The sequence below is a fragment of the Vipera ursinii genome, assembly GCF_947247035.1.
Source record: "Vipera ursinii genome assembly, chromosome: 2".
NCBI lineage: Eukaryota > Metazoa > Chordata > Lepidosauria > Squamata > Viperidae > Vipera > Vipera ursinii.
In genome coordinates, this window is record NC_139513.1 from 76,142,907 (window position 1) to 76,168,523 (window position 25,617).

At 38.9% G+C, this 25,617-nt stretch overlaps 2 protein-coding genes across 10 annotated transcripts in view; one reads left to right on the forward strand and one right to left on the reverse strand.

The window, feature by feature from the left end:
• Positions 1-716: 716 nt before the first annotated feature.
• On the reverse strand, positions 717-25,441 carry UBLCP1 (ubiquitin like domain containing CTD phosphatase 1). Of its 9 annotated transcripts, none has more exons than XM_083352275.1 (11): positions 25,399-25,441; positions 16,098-16,277; positions 14,227-14,318; positions 13,289-13,374; positions 13,092-13,207; positions 10,596-10,694; positions 9,250-9,287; positions 6,941-7,039; positions 6,166-6,282; positions 2,820-2,947; positions 717-1,619 (listed from the first exon to the last, which is right to left on the reverse strand). In XM_083352275.1, the coding sequence occupies exons 2-11, from the start codon at positions 16,249-16,251 to the stop codon at positions 1,592-1,594; spliced, it is 957 nt and encodes a 318-aa protein (XP_083208401.1). In that variant the 5' UTR covers positions 16,252-16,277; positions 25,399-25,441; the 3' UTR covers positions 717-1,591. The 9 variants fall into 9 exon arrangements, 7 of the variants coding, with proteins under 7 accessions (XP_083208401.1, XP_083208403.1, XP_083208400.1 ...); XM_083352277.1 differs by lacking the exon at positions 25,399-25,441 and adding an exon at positions 17,560-17,607 and having other exon boundaries at positions 13,289-13,370; positions 14,232-14,318; XM_083352274.1 differs by lacking the exon at positions 25,399-25,441 and adding an exon at positions 17,560-17,607.
• The window catches only part of RNF145 (ring finger protein 145), a 75,907-nt gene continuing 73,603 nt past the window's right edge, over positions 23,314-25,617 (forward strand). The window contains exon 1 of the mRNA XM_083352262.1: positions 23,314-24,988. The gene's annotated coding sequence lies outside the window, so the exon portion shown is untranslated. The remainder of the gene's footprint in view (positions 24,989-25,617) is intronic.

The following is a 25,617-nucleotide window of genomic DNA, read 5'->3' on the forward strand; positions in this document are numbered from 1 at the left end:
ATACATAATTTTGAAGAAAAGTAAAAAATAGTGTTTTTAATGTACATGGGAAATGTGGCATTTGTTACCTAGGAAAAGCAAACCAAGCCACTCTCTAAAGTATCTTTTCAAGGACTTGATAAACCATAAAACCTGTTCCGCACACCAATAACAGTTGGAAGGCTAAAGAACATTGATAACGCTGGAAGATACTAGAAGCAAGCAAAGGCTCTGGTAACCAAAGTCAATGTGAAATAAAATTTATGAGTTTAAGCTCATAAAAGTAACCAACCTTGTAAATATTGTCTTTGTTTTCTCAATGTATCATTGTTTTCATACTTCTAATCACCTTACTTCATTGAATCCACCCTCTCATGATCAATCAAATATATTCTAATTTACCTAACACTATATACATGGTTTGCATCCCTACCCTAGAGGTTTTACTTCTCCTGATTGCAAGAAACAATCCATGTTTCAATGGAATTGTTAGCTAAATTTCACTTCTGATTTTCTGGCCAAACAGCTCAGTGGCAAGACAATCCACCACAACACATATCTTGGCATTTGAGTCTCTGAACGATTGTTGTATATTGGTTTCATATCTCCAAGTGTTTCTTAGATTCAAGCAAGAACATCTCACAAAAACTGAACTACTAATGACCATTAAAATCAAACATTACCTACATCCTTAAAGCTGAGTGTCTGTTACAAAATTAAAAATGACAGGATGCCAATTTTAAGAAATGCATTTATTATCATTTTTCATATTAGCATGCCTGTTCTACATTTCAGAACTATTTTGTTATCTTAATTTGAAACAGGCAACCTGCTTTTGAGCATAAGAACAGCACAGTGAGGGACTATCGGTCGATGTTTATCATACTTCCACAGTGTGGGCCAAAGCAGAACAAATTATGTGATGCTTTAGAACAATTGTTGCTGAATGTTGTCAGTGACAGCACTTGTATCCTGAAGAAGATTGATTTAGAACAGAACAGCAAGTGCTCATTTTTTAAGAAGTTATTCTTGGTTCTGTTCAGGTTTAAATCCTTTCTCTTATTCAAAACATTTTGTATAAAGAATCTTGTCATTCAGATCTGCGCATGAAGGTATATTTCCCTCTTGATCGTGCTTTCCTGCATAAAAGGAACACTTAACAAACCATTACATAATCAGACAATTTATAATTCATAAACTTAAATATCATAACATGAAATGTACTTGTTTCTCAAATTGAGAATACAAAAAAACTGGCTCCATGGTCAAGATCAGAATTTGGAATTTGATTTACAGTACAGATAGACTGAATAATTATTTTCCATCCCCCACCCCTTGAAAAACAATACAATCTTCAAACTTTTGGCAATACTACAATAGCAGTAACAAGGAGATTGTTCTACATAGCCTCAGAGATAAGGTTATCTCCGAGTTTTCTTTTCCTTTATTTTGTCAGCACTGATCTTCACGAAAGAGACCAGAACAAACCAAAAGGCCAGGTATAAGAGTCACTCAGGTGGATGAAGTCAGTGTCCAGCACTACTTTATTCTAGCTTATACAAGATCAAAAGATCTCTATCTTCTGTTTGGTTTCAGCATCACAAAATTAAAATTACTGTCCTTGTTTCTTTGAGAGGTACCTGAAAGAAATCAAAACATTTTGTATGTATAACACGAAATATAATTCCCCATGAACACGATATACATAGAGACACTGGGCATTTCAAACTGATACAACCGCTATGAGCTGATTGATGTTCCGGAAACATATATATATTGTATGTATTCATTTCAGATTGGGTACCATGTAGCCTTCACAACCATAATGGGAAGGAGAATAGCACACCACTTGTGGATAATGTTCCTTTGCAATTTCAATAAAAAGCTTGGTGTGGCTTTTCACTTGCGTCAACTACACTTCAATCTCATGTATTGCCAAGCCATAAACATAATTTTGAGAGATTCCATTTCCTCGATCCAGACCAGAAGAGATACCAGATTCCAGCAAGGTCACTGAAGACATCCTGGTGATCAGCAGATTGGCAATGGCAACTTATTTCAACCCTCCAATTATGATATTGGCCCTATTTAGACACTCAAAAGAGTATCTGTAGAGAGCTTGCAAGGTAGTGTGTGGTGAATGCATTTTTTCCCAACCTCTTGGTGCGAAGAAGGAAGGTCTGAAAAGATGTAAATATGTCTATTTCTAGGAAAGACTGAAAACTAAGTTCAACTCAGCATACCTACAACTTCCCTTCAAATTGTTCCATTCAACCAGGGAAAGAAAAGATGTGGATCTAGTTCCGGAACACGCGACTGCCTTTTTTCATTTCCCTAAACATTTGAATGTGAATTCTAAAAATCAAACATAAGTGCACTGTACATCATGGCCAAGGATGTAGCTCAGGGGTGTCAAACTCAATTTCATTGGGGGCCGCATCAGCATTGCGGTTGCCCTCAGGGGGCCAGGTGGGTGTGGCCAGGGTGGGTGTGGCCTACTGGCTGGGCATGGGTAGAGTGCGTATGGTCTAGTGGGTGGGCGTGGCCAGCTCTACATCGTTCACATCAAAGGTGCCTATGGGGACCCAGGCAGGAGTGGGACAGATCTGAGGGTCTCTGGCAGGAGGAGGGTCTCTGGGCCAGGGCCAAGGCAGTGGGGGCCGTTCCCTCACTGTTTCCAGGATGGCTTCGCGGGCCGCATAAAACCACTTCGCGGGCCGGATCTGGCCCCCGGGCCTTGTGTTTGACATGTCTGATGTAGCTACTCTAACAATTTTAAGACAACACACATCTCATGACCAATCCTAATTCACTTATATATCAAATTATATAATCTTTACCTTTCCCAGTGTTTGTGGTTCAACTCCAAAAAGTCATCTAATTTTGCTATTTCCTTGAGATACTGAGTAAGTTTTAAAAGCTCTTTATCTTTATCTCTGTTTAAATGTGCCTTCATGAAGGGTTTTATCTGTTGACCAAAAAATAAAATGGGAGTTAATTACATAAAGAGTATACTAACATGGTGGATGGTCTGTTTGCAGCCTGATCTCCTAGATCAGCATTAGCTGATCACTGACACAGTTCAGCCAATCTCCAACCTCCCACCTCAGATCATAATGATCTCTTACTCTCTCACTACGATCAACGTCCCAAGCATGCTGTGCAAAGGACCTTGGATATGCTCCTGTGTACTAGTCATATCCATGCAGCAACTCAAAGATCCAGGCACATTTTTTTCTAATACCCACACTTTAATTAGCCATGAGGCAGCAACTTGAGAGCAAGAATAATTTCCTTGTGCATGGGACTTTGGGTGAATCTTCCTAACAAAAATTGTATTTGCTGAAAAAAGGCCACTAGGCTTGGCATGTGAGGGTACAGAAGCCTGGTATTCTACGTTTGAGAGCTTACGTCAGCTACCTCCTTTGAACAACTCCCATAATATTCAAACCAGCTAAACTAGTGTAAACAATGGTCTCTATGTATTGGACAAAAAATACAATTGCATGCCAGATAAAGGAATACAAAAACAATGCTGCAGTAATCACTTACTGCAAGCTCATTCCAGAAATAAATTTATTTTTTTAACTTTACCAGCTTTCCATTCTGCATCATTCTCACAGAGAACATTGGTTACTCTGACTTGTTGCTAGAGACTGCCCTCCAGTGTACAGTCATTACATTATAGCAGAGCTACAATACATTATTTTCCTTCCAATCATAAATATATCCAAGTGCCCGTGAGAGAATGAAGAAACTGTGCAGTCTTTGGTGCTCTCTGAGCTTGGTTGTTTGTTTCAGATGTTTCATTACCTGATTAGCTGACTTCACCCATGCTAGTGAGCATGGGGGTTCCACCTTCTGAATGAAGCTCAGAGAGCACCAAAGACTCCACAGTTCAACTCTGAGCTATGTATATTCTCTTCCATTATAATGAAGAAAATAACCTCATGTCAACTTGTCTGAATTTAAATGTTATTATGATGGGAGTCATATAAACCTTTGCAGAGAAGGGGTGTTCTGTTATTTCAGAAGGCAGGCATCATAACAGAGAAGACGACACAAGATGATGCCATTTAATTGATGAGATCAAGAGCACACCCGTTCTACTTGGAACGTATTGAATAGGCACCAACAATTGGAGATTGGAAATCACTCAGCTAACCTGGCCCTGTGTTATAAGAGCACCGAAGTACCTTGAATTCACCTGGAAGCTGACTGGTATAGCTTGCAAAGCAGTGGGGTCAACATGAGCATAATGTGAGAATCCCGCCTATGCTGCCACATTCTGGAGTAGCCGTAGCTTCTGGATAATCCTCAGGGGCAGCTTGATATGGTACAGAATTGTATATTCAAAGTACTTGCTCTACCAGATTATATAAGGTTTTGGTTTCTCCATGAATCTGAGAGTCTATGACAGGGGTGTTAAACTGCCGGCCCGCGGGCCGGACGCATCATCCTAAAACCGCACCCACCCCATTGCTGGCAATGGAGAAAAAGCTTAGATACGTTGCGCGATGTTACGTGACGTCGTGAGTTTGACATGTCTGGTCTATGACTTAGGAGGGGGAAAAAAGTACACCATGCATGTTTAATTACAAAGAAGAAAAAGTAATTGGAATAGCAACTATTATTACCTTTGTTACAATAGCATCTACCAGGTTCCATGTCCTTCTAAAGAAGGTTATAAAACTTATCCCAAGCACTATTTGTCATGCTTAAGCCTTGGTGACAACAAATTAATGCTCTATGCTAATTAAAATTTGCTGCATCTAGTAAAACATCTGGTCTTGATTCTTCCAACAGAAACATTCCCATAAGCAGTCACCCACAATTTGTCTTGCTGTCAATAAAATCTGAACACTGCTTGTTTTTTTTCCCCCGGGAAGGAAACACTGATATTGTTCTGTCAGTGTTGCGCTCTGTCAAGTTTCCCTCCATATGATCAACAGATTTTAAAGCTATCTGCATTCTTTAACCATATTTTCCCAAAACTGGAGAGATTTAGGAAGGCAATACTACCTTGCATGACAGCCAAGAAAAACATCTTCCTAAAATCTTGTCAAATTTGAGGATGGGAAGAAACAGATCTGCACGTTTACCAATAATTTCAGAACAGGTATGCAAGCACATTTTTGTTCCTCTCAGAACAAATTTCTCCCAATTAAATAACTCTGACAGAAATACTTTAACACCAGCAGGAAGAAACTTTTACCAGTTATTAGCAAAAGTACCAAAATACTGCTACTGAATTATTCAGTGATATCAAACAATTGATATAATAGATATTTTACTTAAATCAGAGAATACTGTACAGCAGCTAAAGCTGCAATCCTGTATACTATACTATTTATTTACATGTTTCAACTCCTTATTTCCTGTCAACTAACAAAAAGTGTTATGTAAGCCTTTCACCTACCCATTTTTTAAATGTGCACATAATATACTAAATTAATATTCAGGATTGATTTGTACAATGATTTGAAATGCTTTATCCACTCTGAATCAGGAAAAGGCAACCCAGTCACCAAAAATTAGCAGCAAAACATGGGACAAAGTTTGATTTTTCTTGTTATTTGTATTAAATAGGTTTTAACATACCTAACATACTGTTTTGTTAAAATCCCCAAGCCTTCCTCCAAACTAGCTACTGCCCTCCAGGGGTATCTGCCATAATTTCCTTAGCTGGGAAAAAAGGCCACTTTAAAAAATTGCATCAGTGCTAGGACCAAAAGGGTTTTACCACGTTCTATACCCAAAAGTTAGTAGTAAAGTAAAAACATGGACTTACTCAGAAGTAGTTGCACAAGTTTTAAAAGAGCTGGTGAAATTATCGTTAAGTAGAAAGACAATGTGATGTCAGTGGGTGAGGTGCTAGATTAGGATTGCAGAAATCCTAGTTCACTCAAGCTTTTCTTTCCAATATTAGACTGGATATACTTAGCTGCTAAGGCTCAGAAGAGAACCAATGTCCCCATGCTGTTGTGTTAACATCATAACAGAGGGATTTGTATAGAATAGATAGTGGCATGAAAAAAATGGAAGCAGCTCTCCAAGTAGCCACTATGCTGACAGGCTCAAAGACTGGCTCCAATGAAAGCATCAAAACTGTTCACATGTAAATCTACCCAAGTTTACCTTTTTTTAAGCCAGCTGACATTTTTTTCTAAGTAAAAAAAAAATTACCTTCAGGCCATTCTGTGGGTTCATCAGAAAATTTCGACCAATGTCATCAAACATAATAGTATTTTTCTTGCTGTAAAACTCTGAAAATTTGCCCCATATAACTCCTAGAGGTTTCACCTGTAGAAGCAAAGTTAGAAGAAAATCAAGTAAAATTGCTGAGTTAAACAATTTTAGAAATCTAAGCCTGCAATCTAAGCCTACTCACTAACTTGGAATGTGTATCACTGAATTTAACAGAATTTATTCCAAAGCAATCCTTAAAATGAAATATGCGATAAGGTCTCCAATTCAGTATTTCATCACAGCATTAATCTGGGAAATTTGAGAATTAGCTGCAGCTTGTCTCACTTTTCTAAGCTGTTTGAGCATCTCCCTCCCTTTCTGCAAGAAATATCCTGCTTTCAGATGTCTCAAACACACAAAACAAATTGCAGAGTTCTTACAGTGTACATTTGTACTGAATACTTCAATTATCTAAAACAATCATTCCTTAGATTATTTTACTGTGGAGTTCCACTAGTAACTAAACTATATACTCTAACCCAGGGGTCTTCAAACTTGGTCCTTTTACGATTTGTGGACTTCAACTCCCAGAATTCTTCAGCCAGGGTGAAGAATCATCTTCAGACATACTGCTGATGGAAAAGGTTTCATTGGGAGTCACTGGGTCCTTAATCCACATTTTACAAAATAAATAAATAAATAGACTACACAAATAAATAGACTTCTAAAAATTGAGAAAACATCCCCTTTATAGAAAAGTAATTGCTCATACATCAATTAAGCCTCGCCTTGGAGTGTGCACAGTTATCATGGCGGCACTATCCAACATGAAGGTTATCTTGTAGTTTGCGTTAGTGCTTACTCCCAGCTCCTGCAATGCAAAAAGAACAATGAAATTTCGTGCACTAGCTACCTCTCTGCTGTAATTTACAAAGCAGAAACAACTTGCCCAAATAAAAGAGATAAAAAAAACACTACCTAAAACTTGTCAAAATAAATGCCTACTCCTCTCTCCAAGGAGACTCTGAAGGGTGAGGGTTTGGAATGCAGGCCTTGTTTGTTTGTTTATAAAGTTTATAGACTGCCCATCTTACCTCAAGGTAACACTGGGTGGAGTCGTACCTACAAATTGTGGCACTGCAGTCAACGAAAGCGACAGCATTGGCTGCTTTACTAATTTATCACAGTCAATAGAAGGCATTCCTCATTTTATTTTTATTTATCAGGTTATTTAATGCTGCGGACACATTTTAAAATGTTCAGAAATGTAAAAAGATTACTCTACAAAAAGGCATTTTAATGTTCAAAGAAGCAGGCGCTTTTAACAGGCCAATTAGCTAATTTCTTTTTTTAAAATCAACGTGTTTAAGCACTTGGCATCTTTTTTGTGTGACAAACTATTTCCAAGAGACAATGCAACTCTCCCTATACAAACACGGCAGCTTTATTTTTGTATCTGGTTGGAATGACTACTATTGTTTCAAATCGCGGCCTGGGTTTTGATGGGAAATGCTGGAAAATGTGCTTAGCTTCAGGAACGGGAGGCCAAAAAACACCTAGCAGTCCTTTGGGCCTGGTTATACACTGTATATATATAAAAGTGCCATGCATGCATACATAGAAGACTAAACTGTGGCCCGTGCACTCAAAAGCTAAGAATGCTCAACTATATCATGCAAAAGCACAAATCCTATGAACAAGTTTACTAACCGAGTATTACACAATGGTTTTAAATAATGGATTTAAAGTAAGATAAACTGCTTAATGGTAGCTTTTGATTCTTCTGTGACTACTATTATCACCTAAACTAATTGTCATATTTAAGAATTGCCCATCTCTTTCACAGAGAGATTCTACAGTAGTGGACTGATCTAACTTAAGTAAAGTGCCTTCTAATGTTCCTGATTATACATTCACAAACTGAAATAGTTAAGATTAAAAATAGGACACATTTTCCATCACGGCTATACGCGGCTATCCCGGTACCATTTGCGAAAGTGACTAAGATATTTCAAATCTCCCATTTCTGTTGGTAGTGTGTAAAGCTGGCCAGACATCCTATCTGCAGAACTTCCAATCCACCAACCCAGAGCCATACGCTGTGGTCTGCACACACAGCTGCATTATTCCTGTAGTTCCAAACAGGCTGCAAGAATAGAAATAGGATTATGCTTTTTTACATATAGTCTGTGAGGAGCTGGGTAAGAGACAAACTGGGGGGTGATTTAGCATAGCTTTCCTATGCTTAGGAACTCTTGAAAAAATTATGTGGTGGATTACATGAAGTCCTGCCAAATACATGATCTAACATAATGAGTGAGAAGACAGCTAAGCTGAAAAAAGGGCACAGCAAAGAAAAGGACATTCTTGTTCTTATTTTTTTCCATTCTTCAGATGTATATATGGGAATGTGCCTCTGGGGACTATGTCTACAGGTTAGACTTGAGGGATCTACTAGAAATTATCTGGTCCAGAGGAAAAAATATGGGATGATTTCAGGATCTGGTGGTGGGCAGTTATTAGATTCCTACAGATTTAACTCAAGACTCTGCTGCTATTTTGGCACTTGACCATAGGCCAAGATAGGAGAGTACATCTGCTGCTAATGTCTACAAGGGAACAAATGAGACATCACAATCCCGTGAACTCTCCTAAGAAAAGTTCCCCAATGACCTGGATTCAGATTTAACTCTTCAGAAAGAAGAAGTTCCTTTTTATTCAGGAAAATAATCTGATTGAACTGTGGCTCTTGGGGTTAAAAAGAGGGTTGGTTTTAGTCAATTCTTTGCTCCTCAACAGCTCACAGGACCATCTTCCAAACAGTTCCAACAACAAGGATATTTCTAAGGCATAAAAGGAGAATTGGTGGAAAAGGAACTCCTTGTCCATTTATTTGCAGGAGCTTCCTGTGGGCAGAATTAAAACACTTCATTCGTGAAAACACAACGATCCAAGCCAGTGGAATCCTGTATTCTAATTTAAAGTGGATTTATAATTTTGCGAATAGATCATTTTAAAAAACCCAAATTCTAAACAATCTAAACAGATCGTTAGAAACAGAAAGATACATAGAAAACTTACTTTCATTTTAGCTTCAATCCATTTCATATTAGTTGCAGCTGAAGTAGAAAAACAGATTATAAAATGAAAAGTTGTTCTGTTTTTAAGATAAGGGTAATCATTTTGATATTTTTAGTTTAGCTTTCACTCCCTTATTTATAATTAAGAAATCATCCTACCTATTCAAGTCCAATGGACCTGCCCATCAGCTCCTTATTAAGAAGGAGCTATAAAGGTAAAGGTAAAGGTTCCCCCGCACATGCATGCTAGTCGTTTCCAACTCTAGGGGCCGGTGCTCATCTCCGTTTCAAAGCCAAAGAGCCAGCGATTGTCCGAGGACATCTCCATGGTCATGTGGCCGGCATGACTAGATGCCAAAGGTGCACAGAACGCTGTTACCTTCCCACCGTAGTGGTCCCTATTTTTCTACTTGCATTTTTACGTGCTTTAGAACTGCTAGGTTGGCAGAAGCTGGAATGAGTAACAGGCGCTCACTCTCTTACACGGCACTCAGGATTCGACCCGCCAAACTGCTGACCTTCTGATCGACAAGCTCAGCGTCCTAACCCACTGAGCCACCGCGTCCCTAAGAAGGAGCTATACGTTCTACTTATTTAATGATTCTAGATACTTCGAAGAAAGCTTTCCCCAACCTGGTACTACTCAGATGTATTGGAAGAAGTATCAGAACTCCTAGCTGGAAGACATGTGATTGTAGTTAGAGATATAAACCACATAATGCTACCATATATGAATAAATAAAGGCAGAAACAATTCAAGGGTATATGTGAAGTATAGACTTATTCTATCCTGCATTCACTTTAACGGGAACCTATAAGAGCAGGAGGAATCATTAAGATATCATTTTATAAAATATGAACATCGAAAGAATAATAGACAAATGACTCAATAACTAGTGCTAAGAGTGTTTGATACCTCATGATATAGATTCATAGAACCATTTAAAAACTGCACAACTTTAGAAAAAAATTGGAGTCATATTGCCACTTTTTTCTTCCTCTTTGACCTGGGCAATTGTGCTCCTTGGAGATCAGGAAAAGCTGTCAAATCAGCTTGCAATAAGAAATGATAAGGCACAGGGAACATGCCACTTAATGTATCATTCCCAAATTGTTGGGCAAAGTGCAATAGTTACTTTTCAAAACGATTTCTAATCTATTTTTGCCCAAGAAAAGCTGTATTTTTCATCAACATAGTTTGCACAACTGTCCAAAGTTAAAGAGGATTAAATGTAACAGAAAGACTGAACACCAAAATATATGCTTCAATATCTATCATCAGATTCATGCATTGCAAATAAAAATGGCAAGTAATCAGATCATTTGTTTGTAAAGTAAATGACTTACACCAAATTACAATATCATAATCTTCATAAGCAGATGTCAGAAACTCATGAAGGTAGGGCCTCATCAGCTCAATTCCTGTTTCTGCGCATGACCTGTGATCTAAGAAGAAAGGCATCTGATTCATTTGATTCAGTTCAAATTTCCTTTGAACATCATCCCCATGGAGTAACACTCTGACCTCAACTAGTTGCAAACAGTCCAGTGCTGTTGACCTGTGGTTTTTGTTTTTTTGTTTTTAAAAAGCCTAAAATACTACAAATCAGAACTTTCCAGAGAAGGGAAAGCAGGAAAAAATCCACTCTCTCATCTCCATACCAGCTGATAGGTACAGTGAGGGAAAACGAATTGTATGTTTACCCACTGACAAAGAAATCATCAGTCTATAATTTTAATGGTAGGTTTATTTTAGTTTAATAGTGAGAAACAGAATAACAACCAAAAAAAAAATCCAGAAAAACGCATTTTAAAAAAGTTATAAATTGATTTGTATTTTAATGAGTGAGATAAGTATTAGATCCCCTATCAATCAGCAAGATTTCTGGCTCCCAGGTGTCTTTTATACAGGTAACGAGCTGAGATTAGGAGGAGTCTCTTAAAAATCTCAGCTTGTTATACGTATAAAAGACACCTGTCCACAGAAGCAGTCAACCAATCAGATCCCAAACTCTCCAGCATGGCCAAGACCAAAGAGCTGTCCAAGGATGTCAGGGACAAGATTGTAGACCTACACAAGGATGAAATGGGCTACAAGACTATCACCAAGCGGCTTATTGAGAAGGTGACAACAGTTGGTGCGATTATTACAAAATAACTGTCAATCTCCCTTAATAGCCTTAGAATAAGCAGAGTCTTCTCCTGCAGTACTAGCCTAAAGTAGTTTAAGGCAAAACACCACCTCCTCACTTTAACTTCAATTTAGAGTGAAACTAAATTGCTCTATACAAGCCTAATAATGATTTGTTTTTATATATGATAACTGCAGTGAGACTACTATAAGCTTAAAAGTGGAAAAGTTCAATACCTACAATGGAGGAACGGTTGATGAAGATATTGGAACTGGTCTGGCAATTAATGCATCAGACTACAATGCAGACCAGGGTTAGAGTGCGAATTCTAGCCCTAACCAAGGCTGAAAGCCAGCTGGGTGATTTTGGACCAGTCACACACACTTGGCCTAACTCGCCTCTCAGGGTTGTAGTAGTAAGGATAATAGAAGGAAGGAAGGAAGGAATATTAGGTATCTTCACCAACTTTGTGTCATTTATAAAAATAATAAAGGCAGAACAAAAAATCTAAAAAATAACCCTTACAGAGATGGCTAAATTAACTTCACAGCTTAGAGAGAAAACATATTTAGGACTAAGTGGAATCCCTTAGAGATTTGCTGCATAAAATGGAAAAAAAATGAACTTGTGGTTTGCCTGAGTAGAAAAAAATTGGAGAATGGAAAAGAATGAGCTTTTTGTGTACAGTAAGAGATTATTTGATAGTTTTACTTATATTTGCTGCAAAGGAACCTGGAAGATTTTTCTTTCTATTTTGTTTTCATTCTTCCTACATTTTTTCTTTCTCTGTTTAATGTTCTTTGTAAAAAATTTAATTAAAAAATAAGATGATTCCACAATATACAATTCAACAAATACAATCGTCACCTTGAAGACATGACACTACCAAATTGCTAAATCAGATTTCAATAACCTGGGGATCAACATTAGGCCTACCTAAGTGATAAGTTGTTTTTCAGCTTGCTTTTTTTTTACATATACTACCATCAGCACAGATTCTTCTTAGCTTAAGTTCTATTTGTTACATCTAAAACAGGGAATTAAACTTTACCTGAAACCACAATCTGTATACATTGTTCCAACCGACCTACTGATTTCACATTTTTGTTTACATCTGAATTTAAATATAACTTAATCAAAGCTATCTCATAGAGAATTATAATGCTTACCGTGCTATGTTTTATGTTAAATTACTGTTATGTGTTTTTCCCGTAAGTTATAAAGAGTAAGCGTACATTGAAAAACATGACTGCAACTGATTGACTGCCTGCTTGTTTTCATGTTCAACATTTTATCTTTAAAGCCTTGACCCATAAATTTACCAAAGAACTGACCATACAATTAGCCTTAGAGAACATATTTTACAGCTGGGGATTAAGAGTCTTTGGATTAGCAGGTAACAGAAAATGAAATATTTTCATAATCAACTTGACGTATTGAACTTGTTTCACTTAAATATGTTTACATTCCCCTCACTGGTGGTTTTTCAAAAGATGCTGAAAATGTTTTGTCTCATGTTGCTTACTGTCTTATGGTTTTACACTGTCATCATGATCTGCCTGCTACTATTCAAACTATTATTATTTGAGATATAATTATTGTTGTAAAGCATGCCTTAAGAGCTATAAAGAATATAATAAAAGTAATAGAGAGTCAGGATATACAATATTAAACAGCGAGGAACAGTTTCAACCTAAGGTTAATGACTTACCAAACAATGTGTAATCAACATCGAGAACCAACAATTTCTTCCCTTCTCTTGGAGGATTCAGTATTTCTATTTTGTAGTCCTTAACTCTGCGGGAGATTTTCAGCAGATTCTCCTCCCTAAACACAAACAATATAAGCATCATGTAGTTGTAGTTTCTTTAGCTAGTCATTCACTTATTACTCTACACAGTGACTCACCGATTTTCTACTTCAACAACTTCCTCTTCAATATCAAAATCATTCACTACATCTTCATTATCAGGAGGTGGCCCAAGGACATCTTCCTATAATGAAGGTAATTTTTTAAACAAATTAGCACAGAGATAGTCACATGTTTGCCTAATTTGGTGGATTAGCCAAAGCCCAGAACAATGACTGCTAGATAGCTATTCATACTATAGAAATGAACAGAGAGTAAATATGGTTGGAAAAGGGACGCGATGGCTCAGTGGGTTAGGACGCTGAGCTTGTCAATCAGATGGTCGGCAGTTTGGCGGGTCAAATCCCGAGTGCCGCGTAGCGGAGTGAGCGCCTGTTACTCGTCCCAGCTTCTGCCACCTAGCAGTTCGAAAGCACGTAAAAATGCAAGTAGAAAAATAGGGACCACTACGGTGGGAAGGTAACAGCGTTCCGTGCGCCTTTGGCATCTAGTCATGCCGGCCACATGACCACGGAGACGTCCTCGGACAAGCGCTGGCTCTTTGGCTTTGAAACAGAGATGAGCACCAGCCCTTAGAGTTGGAAACGACTAGCACGCATGTGCGGGGGAACCTTTACCTTTTAAATATGGTTGAATGAATTGATAGACACTATGCTCACAGGACATCGGCAGCTGCCATTTAATTAAAGGCTACTGCCAACAACAATAGAACATGGAAATAAAATGGAAAGCAAATGGAACTGTATTCCATAAGTTCACATGATACATACGAATCCTGCATTTGAAATAATACATTTGGTCCATTAATATGTATTGTGCAAAAGCAAATACTTGCACAAAGGGCCACCCGGAAAGTTTTCACAAAAGCAGGCTCCTTACATCATTTTAACATGATTTTCGATGATTACATTTTAGTGAGTTTTATAGCCATTAGAAATTGGTTTCTGTGTTTTAACAGAGCAATAAGATATTTTACCAAACTTTCCTCACGAGTCCCCATCATCATGATTTTCGTATTTGGTTTCAATTTCAATGATCCAAGCTTCACATCATTTTCTGCTGGCTTGCCTGCAATATAAACAGATTAGACTTCCTAAGTAACATTGTGCAATTTCCTCGTTTATTCTGCATGACATTTTTGAATCACTGAAACATTAAGCTCAATGAAGGATAATAATAATAATAATAATAATAATAATAATAATAATAATAATAATAATACCACCACCGGTAATAATAATAATAATAATAATAATAATAATAATGTTGGAAGGGACCTTGAGGTCATCTAGTCCAACCCCCTGCTCAGGCAGGAAACCCTACACCATTTCAGGCAAATGGCTGTCCAGTCTCTTCTTAAAAACTTCCAGTGTTGGAGCATTCACAGCTTCTGGAGGCAGGTTGTTCTACTGGTTAATTGTTCTAACTGTCAGGAAGTTTCTCCTTAGTTCTAGGTTGCTTCTCTCCTTGAATAGTTTCCATCCACTGCTTCTTGTCCTGCCTTTGGGCGCTTTGGAGAATAGCTTGACTCCCTCTTCTTTGTGGAGCCCCTGAGATATCCCTTTAACCATATAAAACAAATCAGTGTTGACCAAATTCTCACTATATAACTTTTTCTATGACTGAAAGATGCCCAGAGTTACCCTGAGGAAAGATTAGTAGCTTATCTCTATCTATCTATCTATCTATCTATCTATCTATCTATCTATCTATCTATCTACTTTTCTGCTATGCAAGCTGGAAAGGCTTCAATAAATCAGCAAGAATTCTCTTAGCTGCTTCAGCTTGGTATTTATTTTATTTCATTCAGACAAGAAACATTTCTTTTTCTTTTCAAATAAGAACAACATGTCTAAAGAACTGCTAGGGCTTACACCCTGAGCAGTTTCCACTTGTTTTTCCTAGGTAGCTGAAATCCCTGTTAGCTTATACTTTAGTCCTTTGTGTAATGATATTAAAACTATTGCAGTCACAACTAATACAAACATTGTAGAAAATTAAGAACTGTACAATAAAATACAATATATTTTTCAGTTTTTTTCTACTAATGCAGGTAACTAATTGTGTGTTTGTGGTTTTGAACTCCAATCCCGACCATTACAGCTAAACTGCAATGGTGGTTGTTTTACACATTTTGGTTTCTTTGAATGCTGAAAGCAATTTATTCATTAACTGGAATGACTCCCCAACTCACAAGCATGACCATGGAGTGGAGGCAAAGTAGCTAAGATGAATACTCATGTCCCAACACTGGCTTAGCATTTTTCACTTATGACCATTGCAGCATTCCCATGGTTGTGTGATTCACATTAGGATGCTTGACAACTGGTTCATATTTATGACATTTGCATTGTCCCAAGTTCATGTGATAACCTTTTGTGACCTTCTGACAAAGTCAATGGGAAAGCCATATTCACTTATCAACCATGTTTCTAACTCAACTTCAGTGATTCACTTAACAAATGTGGCAAGAAAAGTCATAAAATGGGACAAAACTCACTTAACAAATTTCTCACTAAGCAACATAAATTTTGGGCTCAATTGTGGTCGTTAGTCGAGGACTACCTGTACATCACATGACATACAAACAGAGCACATACATAAAATTAGTTGAATATTCAACATCTATGCATTAATACATCACTAGAATGTTCTGTTAAAGAGGATGGACAATTGTTGACTGCACAAGCCTGATATCAGTCTGCTTCTTGTACAGGGTGCTAGGGATAAACCTTAGACACTAGGGTCTATGTTGTATTTTTTAAGAAGTGCTTTCACATTTAGTCATTTAAACAACCAGCACTATCACAACTACTTCACTTAAGAAAGAGACAAAGAGAAGATTACCTTTTACTTTAAGTCCCAGAAGTTTTTGGCGTTCTGGTAGCACTCCTGTAAGTCCTTTGAGTGATTGCTTGAGATCCAACACTGTGTCCTCTTCTGATAAGGTGGTTATTAAAAATTCTTGCCCACCCCATTTTATAATGAGAGACACGGCCATGTTTGTAACATATATTTAAAACAATCCTGTAAAAAAGCAAAAGAAATATAGAAAAAAAAAGATCAGACAATTCCAGATATCTAAACTTTTTTAGATATAATAGGAAAAACAACCTAAATATTTAAACTTGAGTGTCATCCTCAACACACTTAATGGGACTCGCTTCTCAATACATGCCGTATATATCTGATGGCACTGTAACAAATCTAGGACAATATTTTTTCAATACCTTACAAACTTCTATATTCTTTTTTACACAATACTTTTCTAATAACTTTAATAAAATAGACTCCTAGGAAAGTATGCATAATAGGTATTTAGAAATTGAAGGGGGAAAAGTGTTAAGAGAAAACAGCACAACCACACTGCTTGTATACAGATCAACAGATCAGCAAAGCATGCAATGCATTCAAATCTCTAGAAGAGAGCTTTATATATACCTATAAAATCAGCACCATACGGAAAAAATTACTCTCAATTTAATTGTTGGGGGCAATTAAGCTGACTTTGTAATAATGCCGCTTGGGGTGTGTGTGAGAGCCCTAATAAGCAGGCATATACATAGAATGAAGGCTACTGCTAAGCTTGTAAGCCGCCCTGAGTCTTCGGAGAAGGGCGGGATATAAATGGAATTAAAATAAAATAAAATAAAATAAATAAGAATAATATATTTCACAGACAGACCAGCCCACCCCTTGCCTAAATAACTACTGGAATCTGATTCAAGCAAACGAAGGCTCAACAATTTACGAGAGAGAAAAAAGCATCTGCTTTTATCTATTTTCATACTTCTCTCTGTTTAATCCTACTGCCAACTTGAACAAATTATCAACGGGGTGGTTTTTATAGAAAGATGCTTCCCGTATCAGTCTGCTTATGCACGGAATAACAGCGTCAAGAGCCGGTAGCCCTTAAGCCTATCCCGCGCTAGATTTGTCCCTTTTCTCGGCAAGCGGAAAGCGCACCCCGCGGCGTAGAAGTTTACAAGACAGATCCCCATCAGCCGAGTCAGGGCGCGTTAACTCAGCCAGACACCAGAACTGCAGCGAGCCTAATTTCCGAAGACTACCTGGCAGCTTCAGACGCCCCTCGGGATCTGCGCGGAGGAAGCAAATCCACCTGCAGATCGGGAGCATGCAGGATGCAGAGCGCTCCCTGCCCGCAAAGGTTACCCTTCCTGCCCTTTCCTGAATGCGGGGTGGGGTGGGGTGGGCGGTTCTTGCCCTTCAGGAATGGCTGATTACCGGAGGCAGCTCCATCGGGCACCCGCGCAAGCAAAGAAAGGACCAGAACCGGCGGCTACCCTACCTCGCTTCTAAGCGACCGCCCCGACAACCAGACCCCGGCAGCCAGGGCCCTCACGAACCGGAAGTACTTGCAGAAGCAGGAGGCTGGAAACGCAGAGACAGGAAAAGAAGAGGGAGCCCTCGGAGACTTGGACGTGGGACTTCCGAGTTTCAGTTTAGGGACCCTCTTTTCCTTCGAAGAAGCGACCGCGGCTCAGAGAAGTTAGGAGAGAAATTTGTTGGTGAAGAAAAAGAGTGGAGCTCTCAGTTGATTTTCATTATGTGTGAAGCATTTTATTTTTTTATTATATGGATATGTTTATTTTAACGTGCGTTTATTATACTGGAGCTCTCTCTCTCCCACAGAGAGAGAGAGAGAGAGAGAGAGGGGGGGGGGGACGAAGGTGTAAATGTAATTATAAACAAAAGGGTATGTTGGTATGAATTTTAAATTGTTGAAGGGGGTATGAAGGTAGGTAGAGATGATTTGCATAAAGGCGTGATAGAAGAATTGGAGCCGCTTTGCAGAAGAAGGCATCAACATGGTGAATGAATGAGATCCAGAAGTAAAATCTTGTTTAGATGAAGAAAGTGGCCATGTCCTGATATGAAAAGGTCAGGAATACTTAGTGTTTTCCTGAGTTTCTTGGGGAGGAAATGTGGTTTGATTTTCTTTGAGACTTGAGATTACACTAAGCCTATTTTAGATCTGCAGAACAATGGTTCCCATCTACAATGGCCGGGAAATCATGATATAAAACAGATTTTTCTTCAGGTTATTAATATTTAGTGCTTTCCCAAATAAGTATGAAAGCCAGGTTTGCCCCACAAGAACAGATATGAAATTGCTTTTTGGTCAGTATTGGTGAGATTAACTGGACAGGCAATGATTTCTAAATAATCTTCAAAAGCAACTTTATGGTTCTTGACAGTAGTAAGGGATGAAAGATTGTTACCTTAGAGAATATTCAGCTGGTATACCATACCTAGTTGGAAAATACAATGAACAGTTTGTTCATCTACAGCAAGATCAACAGATTTTTCAGCTTGTCTTTTTTGTTTGTACTGGACTTTTGCACCAAGAAAGAGAATCCTGGTTCTCTGAAATTCCAAAATTCAAAAGTATAACTTTCAATCTATACCAACTTATACAACAATGCATAAACTTAAACCTAGCACTGAAGGTTTGAGGAAACAAAAGGTTTCGCCTTTGGCTCCTTGTATGCAGTCACCTTGAAAGAATTTCAGCATGAATGGGAGATCTTAAAACATTTTATGAACTAAAAACTGTATACAAGACATACATTCTGTGTAGGAATAATTGTGAATTCAGTCTTGTGCATGAATATGCCAGTAGTGAAAGGTGCAGAGGCATTGGCATGATCAAAGACTCATCAAAATGGGAACAGCAGGGTTGTGCCTTCATGACATCTTTTGTATGTGCACCACAGTGCTTTTGTTACTTCCCACCTCCAATTATTTTTCAAAGTAAATACAAGCGAATATGGGCCTTTTCAATGAATGAAATATTAATTTTTAGAGTAGCAAGTGTTTTTTTTTTCTTTGCTTGGCAATGAATGAGACAATATTGAAGATTTCAAGTACTTTTTTTTGAAATGTTAATCAAGGATGTCATGAATAAGTAAACTAGCAAATAGATTACTGGGATTCCTATGTATATTATGCTAACAAATTGGTTGATACTTTTTCGTATGGTTGTTTCATTTCTAACAAAATTAAAGGCTGTCTTAATTGGTCAAATAGCTCGTTATAGTATGATGTTTGTAGCAAGTTGAAAGCATGCATTCTGAGATTAGCTTTGCTGAGTTTGAGATGACGAAACAATCAGTTGCAAATTTATTTGCAATATTGGTGTATTCGTCTGAATTTGCTTCCCATATTCTATGCTGAAGTTCTGAAACCTATTAGGGTGGGGTTGTTTTTTTAAAAATAAATAGTAGAAATGTTATATTCCTTCAGGCTGGACTTACTCTGTAAGTGGTTGGCACCAAAAGGATGTGACTTGGCTAAAATTAGCCAGCTGGCTTTTCTGGTTAAGGTAAGTAGAATTCAGGTTTTACTACTAGTAGTTCAGCTCCTTCACCACTAGGCCACACTGACTTTCGTAAATACTATAAAAATCTTATATAAGTACATATTTGTTTTGTGGATATGATTATGGTATCTCCTTGGGGACACAGGGGTACAGGCAATTTTTGGGGGGAATTCCTGTACAAAAGTGCCATAGAAACATAGAAAACTGATGGCAGAAAAAGACTAGTGGTCCTTGAATCTGCACTTTTGAGATTTTTTTGTTTTTTAAAATTTATATATTTTTATTTTTTATTTATTTTATCTTTGATTTTTTATGGATGGACATGTTTAAACTGGAAGTTGGTTCCAAGCTTCCATTATTCTTTCTGTGAAGTAATACTTTCTAATATTACTTTTGAACTTCCCTCCTGTCAGTTTGACATTATGTCTCCATGTTCTTGATTTTTGCTTACTATTTTGCTGGAATTGGGTATGTGTAGTTTAACGAAGAGAAGGGTGAAGGGTGACATGATAGCAGTGTTCCAATATCTCAGGGGCTGCCACAAAGAAGAGGGAGTCAAGCTATTCTCCAAAGCGCCTGAAGGCAGGACAAGAAGCAATGGATGGAAACTAGTCAAGGAGAGAAGCAAACTAGAACTAAGGAGAAACTTCCTGACAGTTAGAACAACTAACCAGTGGAACAACCTGCCTCCAGAAGCTGTGAATGCTCCAACACTGGAAGTTTTCAAGAAGAGACTGGACAGCCATTTGCCTGAAATGGTATAGGGTTTCCTGCCTGAGCAGGGGGTTGGACTAGATGACCTCCAAGGTCCCTTCCAACTTATTATTAATACTATCTTTTGAACCTTATTTACACCTTTAATATATTTAAAGGATTCAGTCATGTTACTCTTTTCCCTTGTGTTCTGCAGGCTAAACATATTCAGTTCCTCCTGATACATTCTGTCCCTCAGACCTTGCACCATTTTTGCCCATCTCTGGACTTGCTCAAACTTATCAATATCTTTTTTTAAAGTAGGGTCTCCATAATTGGACACAGTATTCCAAATGGGGTCTGACTAAATCCTATATAAGCAGAACTTGGACCTCCTTTTCTCTGTTGGTGATCCCTCTAATGATGCATCCCAGAATTTTGTTTGTCATCTGTAGGAGTTCCACATACCACAAACCCCTATTATGTTCAATTAAGTTTACTGGTTTGCTACCCGAAACAAGGTTTCTTTCTAAATTTGAACATTGGAAGTTTAGTGCAAAGAAACTCACATTTTTCAAAATTTTCTCTGCTAGAATTTTTCTCAAAAAAGCGAGTGAAGCAGAAGGGATGCTTTTGTTCTGAGATTTTAACTGCAGCATCCGAAATGTGCAATTAGTGAAACTGAAAGGTTCCCATGGAGATCATGACTTTATAGCCATTGAATTGGCCCAGTCAGTGGAATAATTTAAATTAATCCTTCAGACTGTAGATTCTGTGACTAAATGAACATTTAATGCCATTTTGAAGACCTCAAGGCAGAATGTTCGTTTGACTATCGCCCCCCCCTTTACTGTATCCTATACTGAATTTTTTTTCATTGCCAGTGACCATGGAAGTAGGAATCTGAGAGAAGATTAATGCTATTAAATTAAATTTAAATCCATCAGATCATTTTAAATGCTGACATGACATTTCAGATGGGGTTACTTCACAGTAGAATGCATAGAAATAAATCCCATTTCCGTATATCTGATAAGTCAGATTTAGTTCTTAATGACTATGTATCCATGCATTAGCCACAATGCAGGAATTCTGACTCCTCGGAATTGTTTTAAAGCCTTTGGATCACTTGGTAATCTACCCTCCAAATACTAACCAAATCTGATCCTACTAAGAGTTGTGGGATCACAGAAGATTCTGCTACTTATTCACATACACATCCTTAAAAATGATGTGTCAATTATGTCTAGGCAATTGATTCCATGAAGCACTGTATAATTTGCAACAATTTCTAATTCTTCTTGGAATAACTGCTTTTCCCTCAGAAACAAAAGCTCTCAAATTTTTCAAATTTACTTGGAATGTTGAAAAGTACGTTTTCTATACAGTAAAGCTTTTTAAATTATAATTACAGATTTTGGACCATCAAATGACCCTTTGAAATGCTTGGCATGTTTTTTTAAAAAACATCTGCCTGGTTGTCCCATTGAAAGATTTATGTATTTCTGAGTCATAATGCTTTCCAGAAAGAAATTCTATCCAAATTATCTGTTTTGGGGAAAATATGAACTATCCTTGCAAAAAAAAATTTTTTTTATAATAAAGCTGTACAAATGCTATGTCAAGAAAACAGAGGTCATGGGAAATTAAACCCACAAAATTCTCTTTCCCCCATATTCAGGTACTATATATCCATATCCAAAGACAGTTTAGTTAGTGGTTAGGGTATTGGACCAGAAATGGGGAAACCATCTAGTTTTAGTTCTCCCTTAGGTATGGAAGTCATCTGGGTGACTGCGCCAGGCACACTCAGCCCTAGGAAAAAGTAGGCAATAGCAAAGAATTTCCAAAAATGTTTCTTAGAAAAGTACATGACTTGTCCCTTGTAACTGTCAGGAGAAAAGACTGTCTTAAAAGCACTAAATGGATATAGTGATTAATGTATGTATGTATATATATATATATATATATATATATATATATATATATATATATATGGGGGGGGCTAGGTAAGTGCATGGGTAAATACATACTTTCTTTTGACAGGAGGCAATAGAATTTCATTTTTAATGTGGGCCAGTGTGCTCATAGTAAAAAATGACAATAAAGGTCATCTTATCTTAAAATCCCTCTCTCTTCAGGTAATTAGAATTGTGTGTGGCTAAAACTATTAAGGTTCATCTGGCAAGATAATACTTACTGAGTGTTAAGTGGATTCATTAATTCCACAGGTAAGTGCTCATCCTGGAACAAAGTGCTTGATATCAACAACTTTATTAGAAACATCCTACAACACTGCCAGATTACTAATAATGATTAATCTTAAACAGAGCAATAGCATTTACACTTATTTATTTATTTATTTATTTATTTATTAGTTTTTATAAACTAATAAATACAAAATCCAACTGCAAGGAAATACAAAATCCAACTGCCTTTTGAAAAAGCACTTTTGGTACAACCATGACCTGGATTAACTGAGTATCTCCATAGACATTTAGGCTTGTATCCCACCCAATAGCACTTTATAGCACTATCTGGGAACCATGACCTGGATTAACTGAGTATCTCCATAGACATTTAGGCTTGTATCCCACCCAATAGCACTTTATAGCACTATCTGGGTGGTTTACAATGTAAGCATTATTTGCATATTGCCAACAATTTGGCTCCTCATTTTACCAATCTGGGAAAGATGGAAGGCTGAGTCAACCTTAAGCCCCATCAGGATCGAACCCCAGGCTGTGGGCAGAGTAAAATATAATATTTCAGATACTCAAAAATGAATCACAATAACAGCTGTGATTTGTACCTAAGGCAAAGAAAGAGAACAGTTAAAAATAAACTCCAAAATCATATTCTCAAATAGAGATTAAAAAAAACTGAGATCTGAAAGTGATTTTTTTCTGAGACAACCAAAAGATTATCTTTACAATTCTTACCCTTCTGAAATTGCAATGTTTAACATACTTTCTTGGAAGTAAGGTTCACTGAACTCACTAGATTTTCATTCTGAGTAGCCTTTATAGGACTGCATTGCCAAATTAAGTTATCTTGGAAAATTTGCTAAGTACAGGCCATATAGATTTATAGATGGAAAGGACTGAAATCAATGGGTCAATAAATCTCTAATGATAATCCAAATTTTCATCTGTGTTGTCGGATGTGCTTCTTGAAATCTGAAAGCATTCACATATGAGATAACTTAAATCAGAGCAAATTATGTGGAACCATACATACTTTAATGTGAAGTTCTGGGCACATATCATACAGCACAGTTACCATAGAAAGACTGGATTACATTAAAACAGAAATCACAGATTTGTAATATAGCACTGTAATTTGTATCATACTGAATGTCCTGGAAGATAATTATGTCTGCTAGAATGGGACATATATGCTTTGTCAGCAAATATACCCATGTCTATGAAGACACCCAATTTTACTCCAGGGCATCTACCCTTTCCAGATTATGGTTAGGCATGAGGGAAGATTCCTTTCTCCTCAGGCACAGAGTATTTTACTCCCACTTATGTTTACTTCCAAATAAACATTAACACTACTGAGGCTTTTGAACTTTGGTGCTGAAGAAAACTCCTGAGGATACCATGGGTAGCTGAGAAGGGAAACAAACGAATCAAGGAGCAAATCAATCCAGAGTTGTCACTTGAGGACAGATGACCAGACTCAGTTTTTCATACTTTGGACACGGGAGGCAAAGACCTAATGTCTGGAACAGACTTTAAGGTGCTGGGGAAAGTGGTAGGAAAGATAAGAGGACAAGCAGCGGCAAGGTGGATGGCCCCGATTAGAGCAGCGATGGGGTGCACCGTCGGAAGACCAGGTCCTGGATAGATCCTCCTGGAGAAAATCTACGAGTCATACCATCTACGCCACATATTCCACCCAAACTCATTACATTCAGAGTCACATAAATGGAGCAAGCTTTCGTAAAGCCACCCGGGCTTGGTTCCGAGCTCTGCCGTTCCGAGTTTGCTTCTTCCACACACAGTTACACCATCCACCCTTACTCGAGCGAGGGCACCATTAAATAGCGTGCTTACTTCTTAGTAAAGGGAGGCTGGAATGAAGCGCTTGGAAACCCCGGCGCGGATCAAAGAGTTATGCCTGCCCTCGTAAAGATAAGGTGACCGGATTTGCAGCTCCGAAAAAGCTTTCCCGGGAACATGGCTGCCTCAGGCAGCGCTGGGGACTGGAAGGAGAGCCGCAAATGCCGCGCTCCCCAGGAGAGGGCGGCCCTCTTACACTCGCCTCCCGCCACCGAGCAGCCAGCCACTTTGTCTCGGTGCCCCCGGAGCGCATGCGCTCTTCGCCGTTAGGGTAGGGGGCGGTGGAGGCTGCCTGATCTTGACGGTTGTTGGCTGAGCTGGAAGCGTGCAACGCAGGAGCTCGCGGGGGCCCCGGGCGCCCGTTAATGGAGAAGGAGAGCTTTTTTTCGGGTCGGCTTTGTGGCCCTTAGCGGGTAGACGGCGGCGGCGGCAGCGGCAATGCTGCCCTGGAGGCGCGATCCGTTGCAGCCACGCCAGCGCAGGCCAGGCATGGTGCCGTAGCGGCTGTTGGAGGAACTGCGCCGAGGAGGAGGAGGAGGAGGAAGAAGAAGGAAGACGGGAGCGGACGGGCAAAGCAACCGGGACCCCACTTCTCCAGCCCCGGCTGGGGTGAAGATCAATCGCACGGCCAGGTGAGAGATCCGCACGAACCAGCCGGGTCCGGATCCTCTCTCGCGGGAGATTTCTTTCTTAGGGCCCCCGTTGCTTCCGTTTTCTACCCTTCCATCTCCATCTCGGCGTTATCCTTCTTAGACCCTCGTCTTTCTCCGACCCCCCCGTCGTCGGGCTGCCTGTCAAGTTGGCTGACTTTCCCCGCTCCCGGGGCCCGCAGATCGCAAGCCTTCGGCAGCCTGGGCCTTCTCCGCCCCTTCCCCCCGCCAAACTCCCTGCTCGGCCAGTAAAAATCGGTGGTCTCTCAAAGGCCCAGGAAAATCCTTTTGCAATGTTGCAGCCTAACCCCCAATTCCACCCCTTCCCCCCTTTTAACGAGGGGAGGGAAACCTCGTAACGTCGTCTCCCACCTACCCCCCACCCCACTCACCCCGAAGGAACGCCGATTGCTATCGGGAATCCCCGTCGCTCCTTTCCTGCTGGGCAGGCGGCGTGGCCCGCCTTCAATTGGCAGCTAGCTGTGCTGGGGTTACTAGAGTTCAAACGCGATAGAGCTTTCCCCGGGACCCGAGACGAGGGGGGGCGTTCTGCAACCCATTGACAAACGTTAGGACTTTTGGCGTTGCATTCAGAGTCCGAGGCAAAGAAC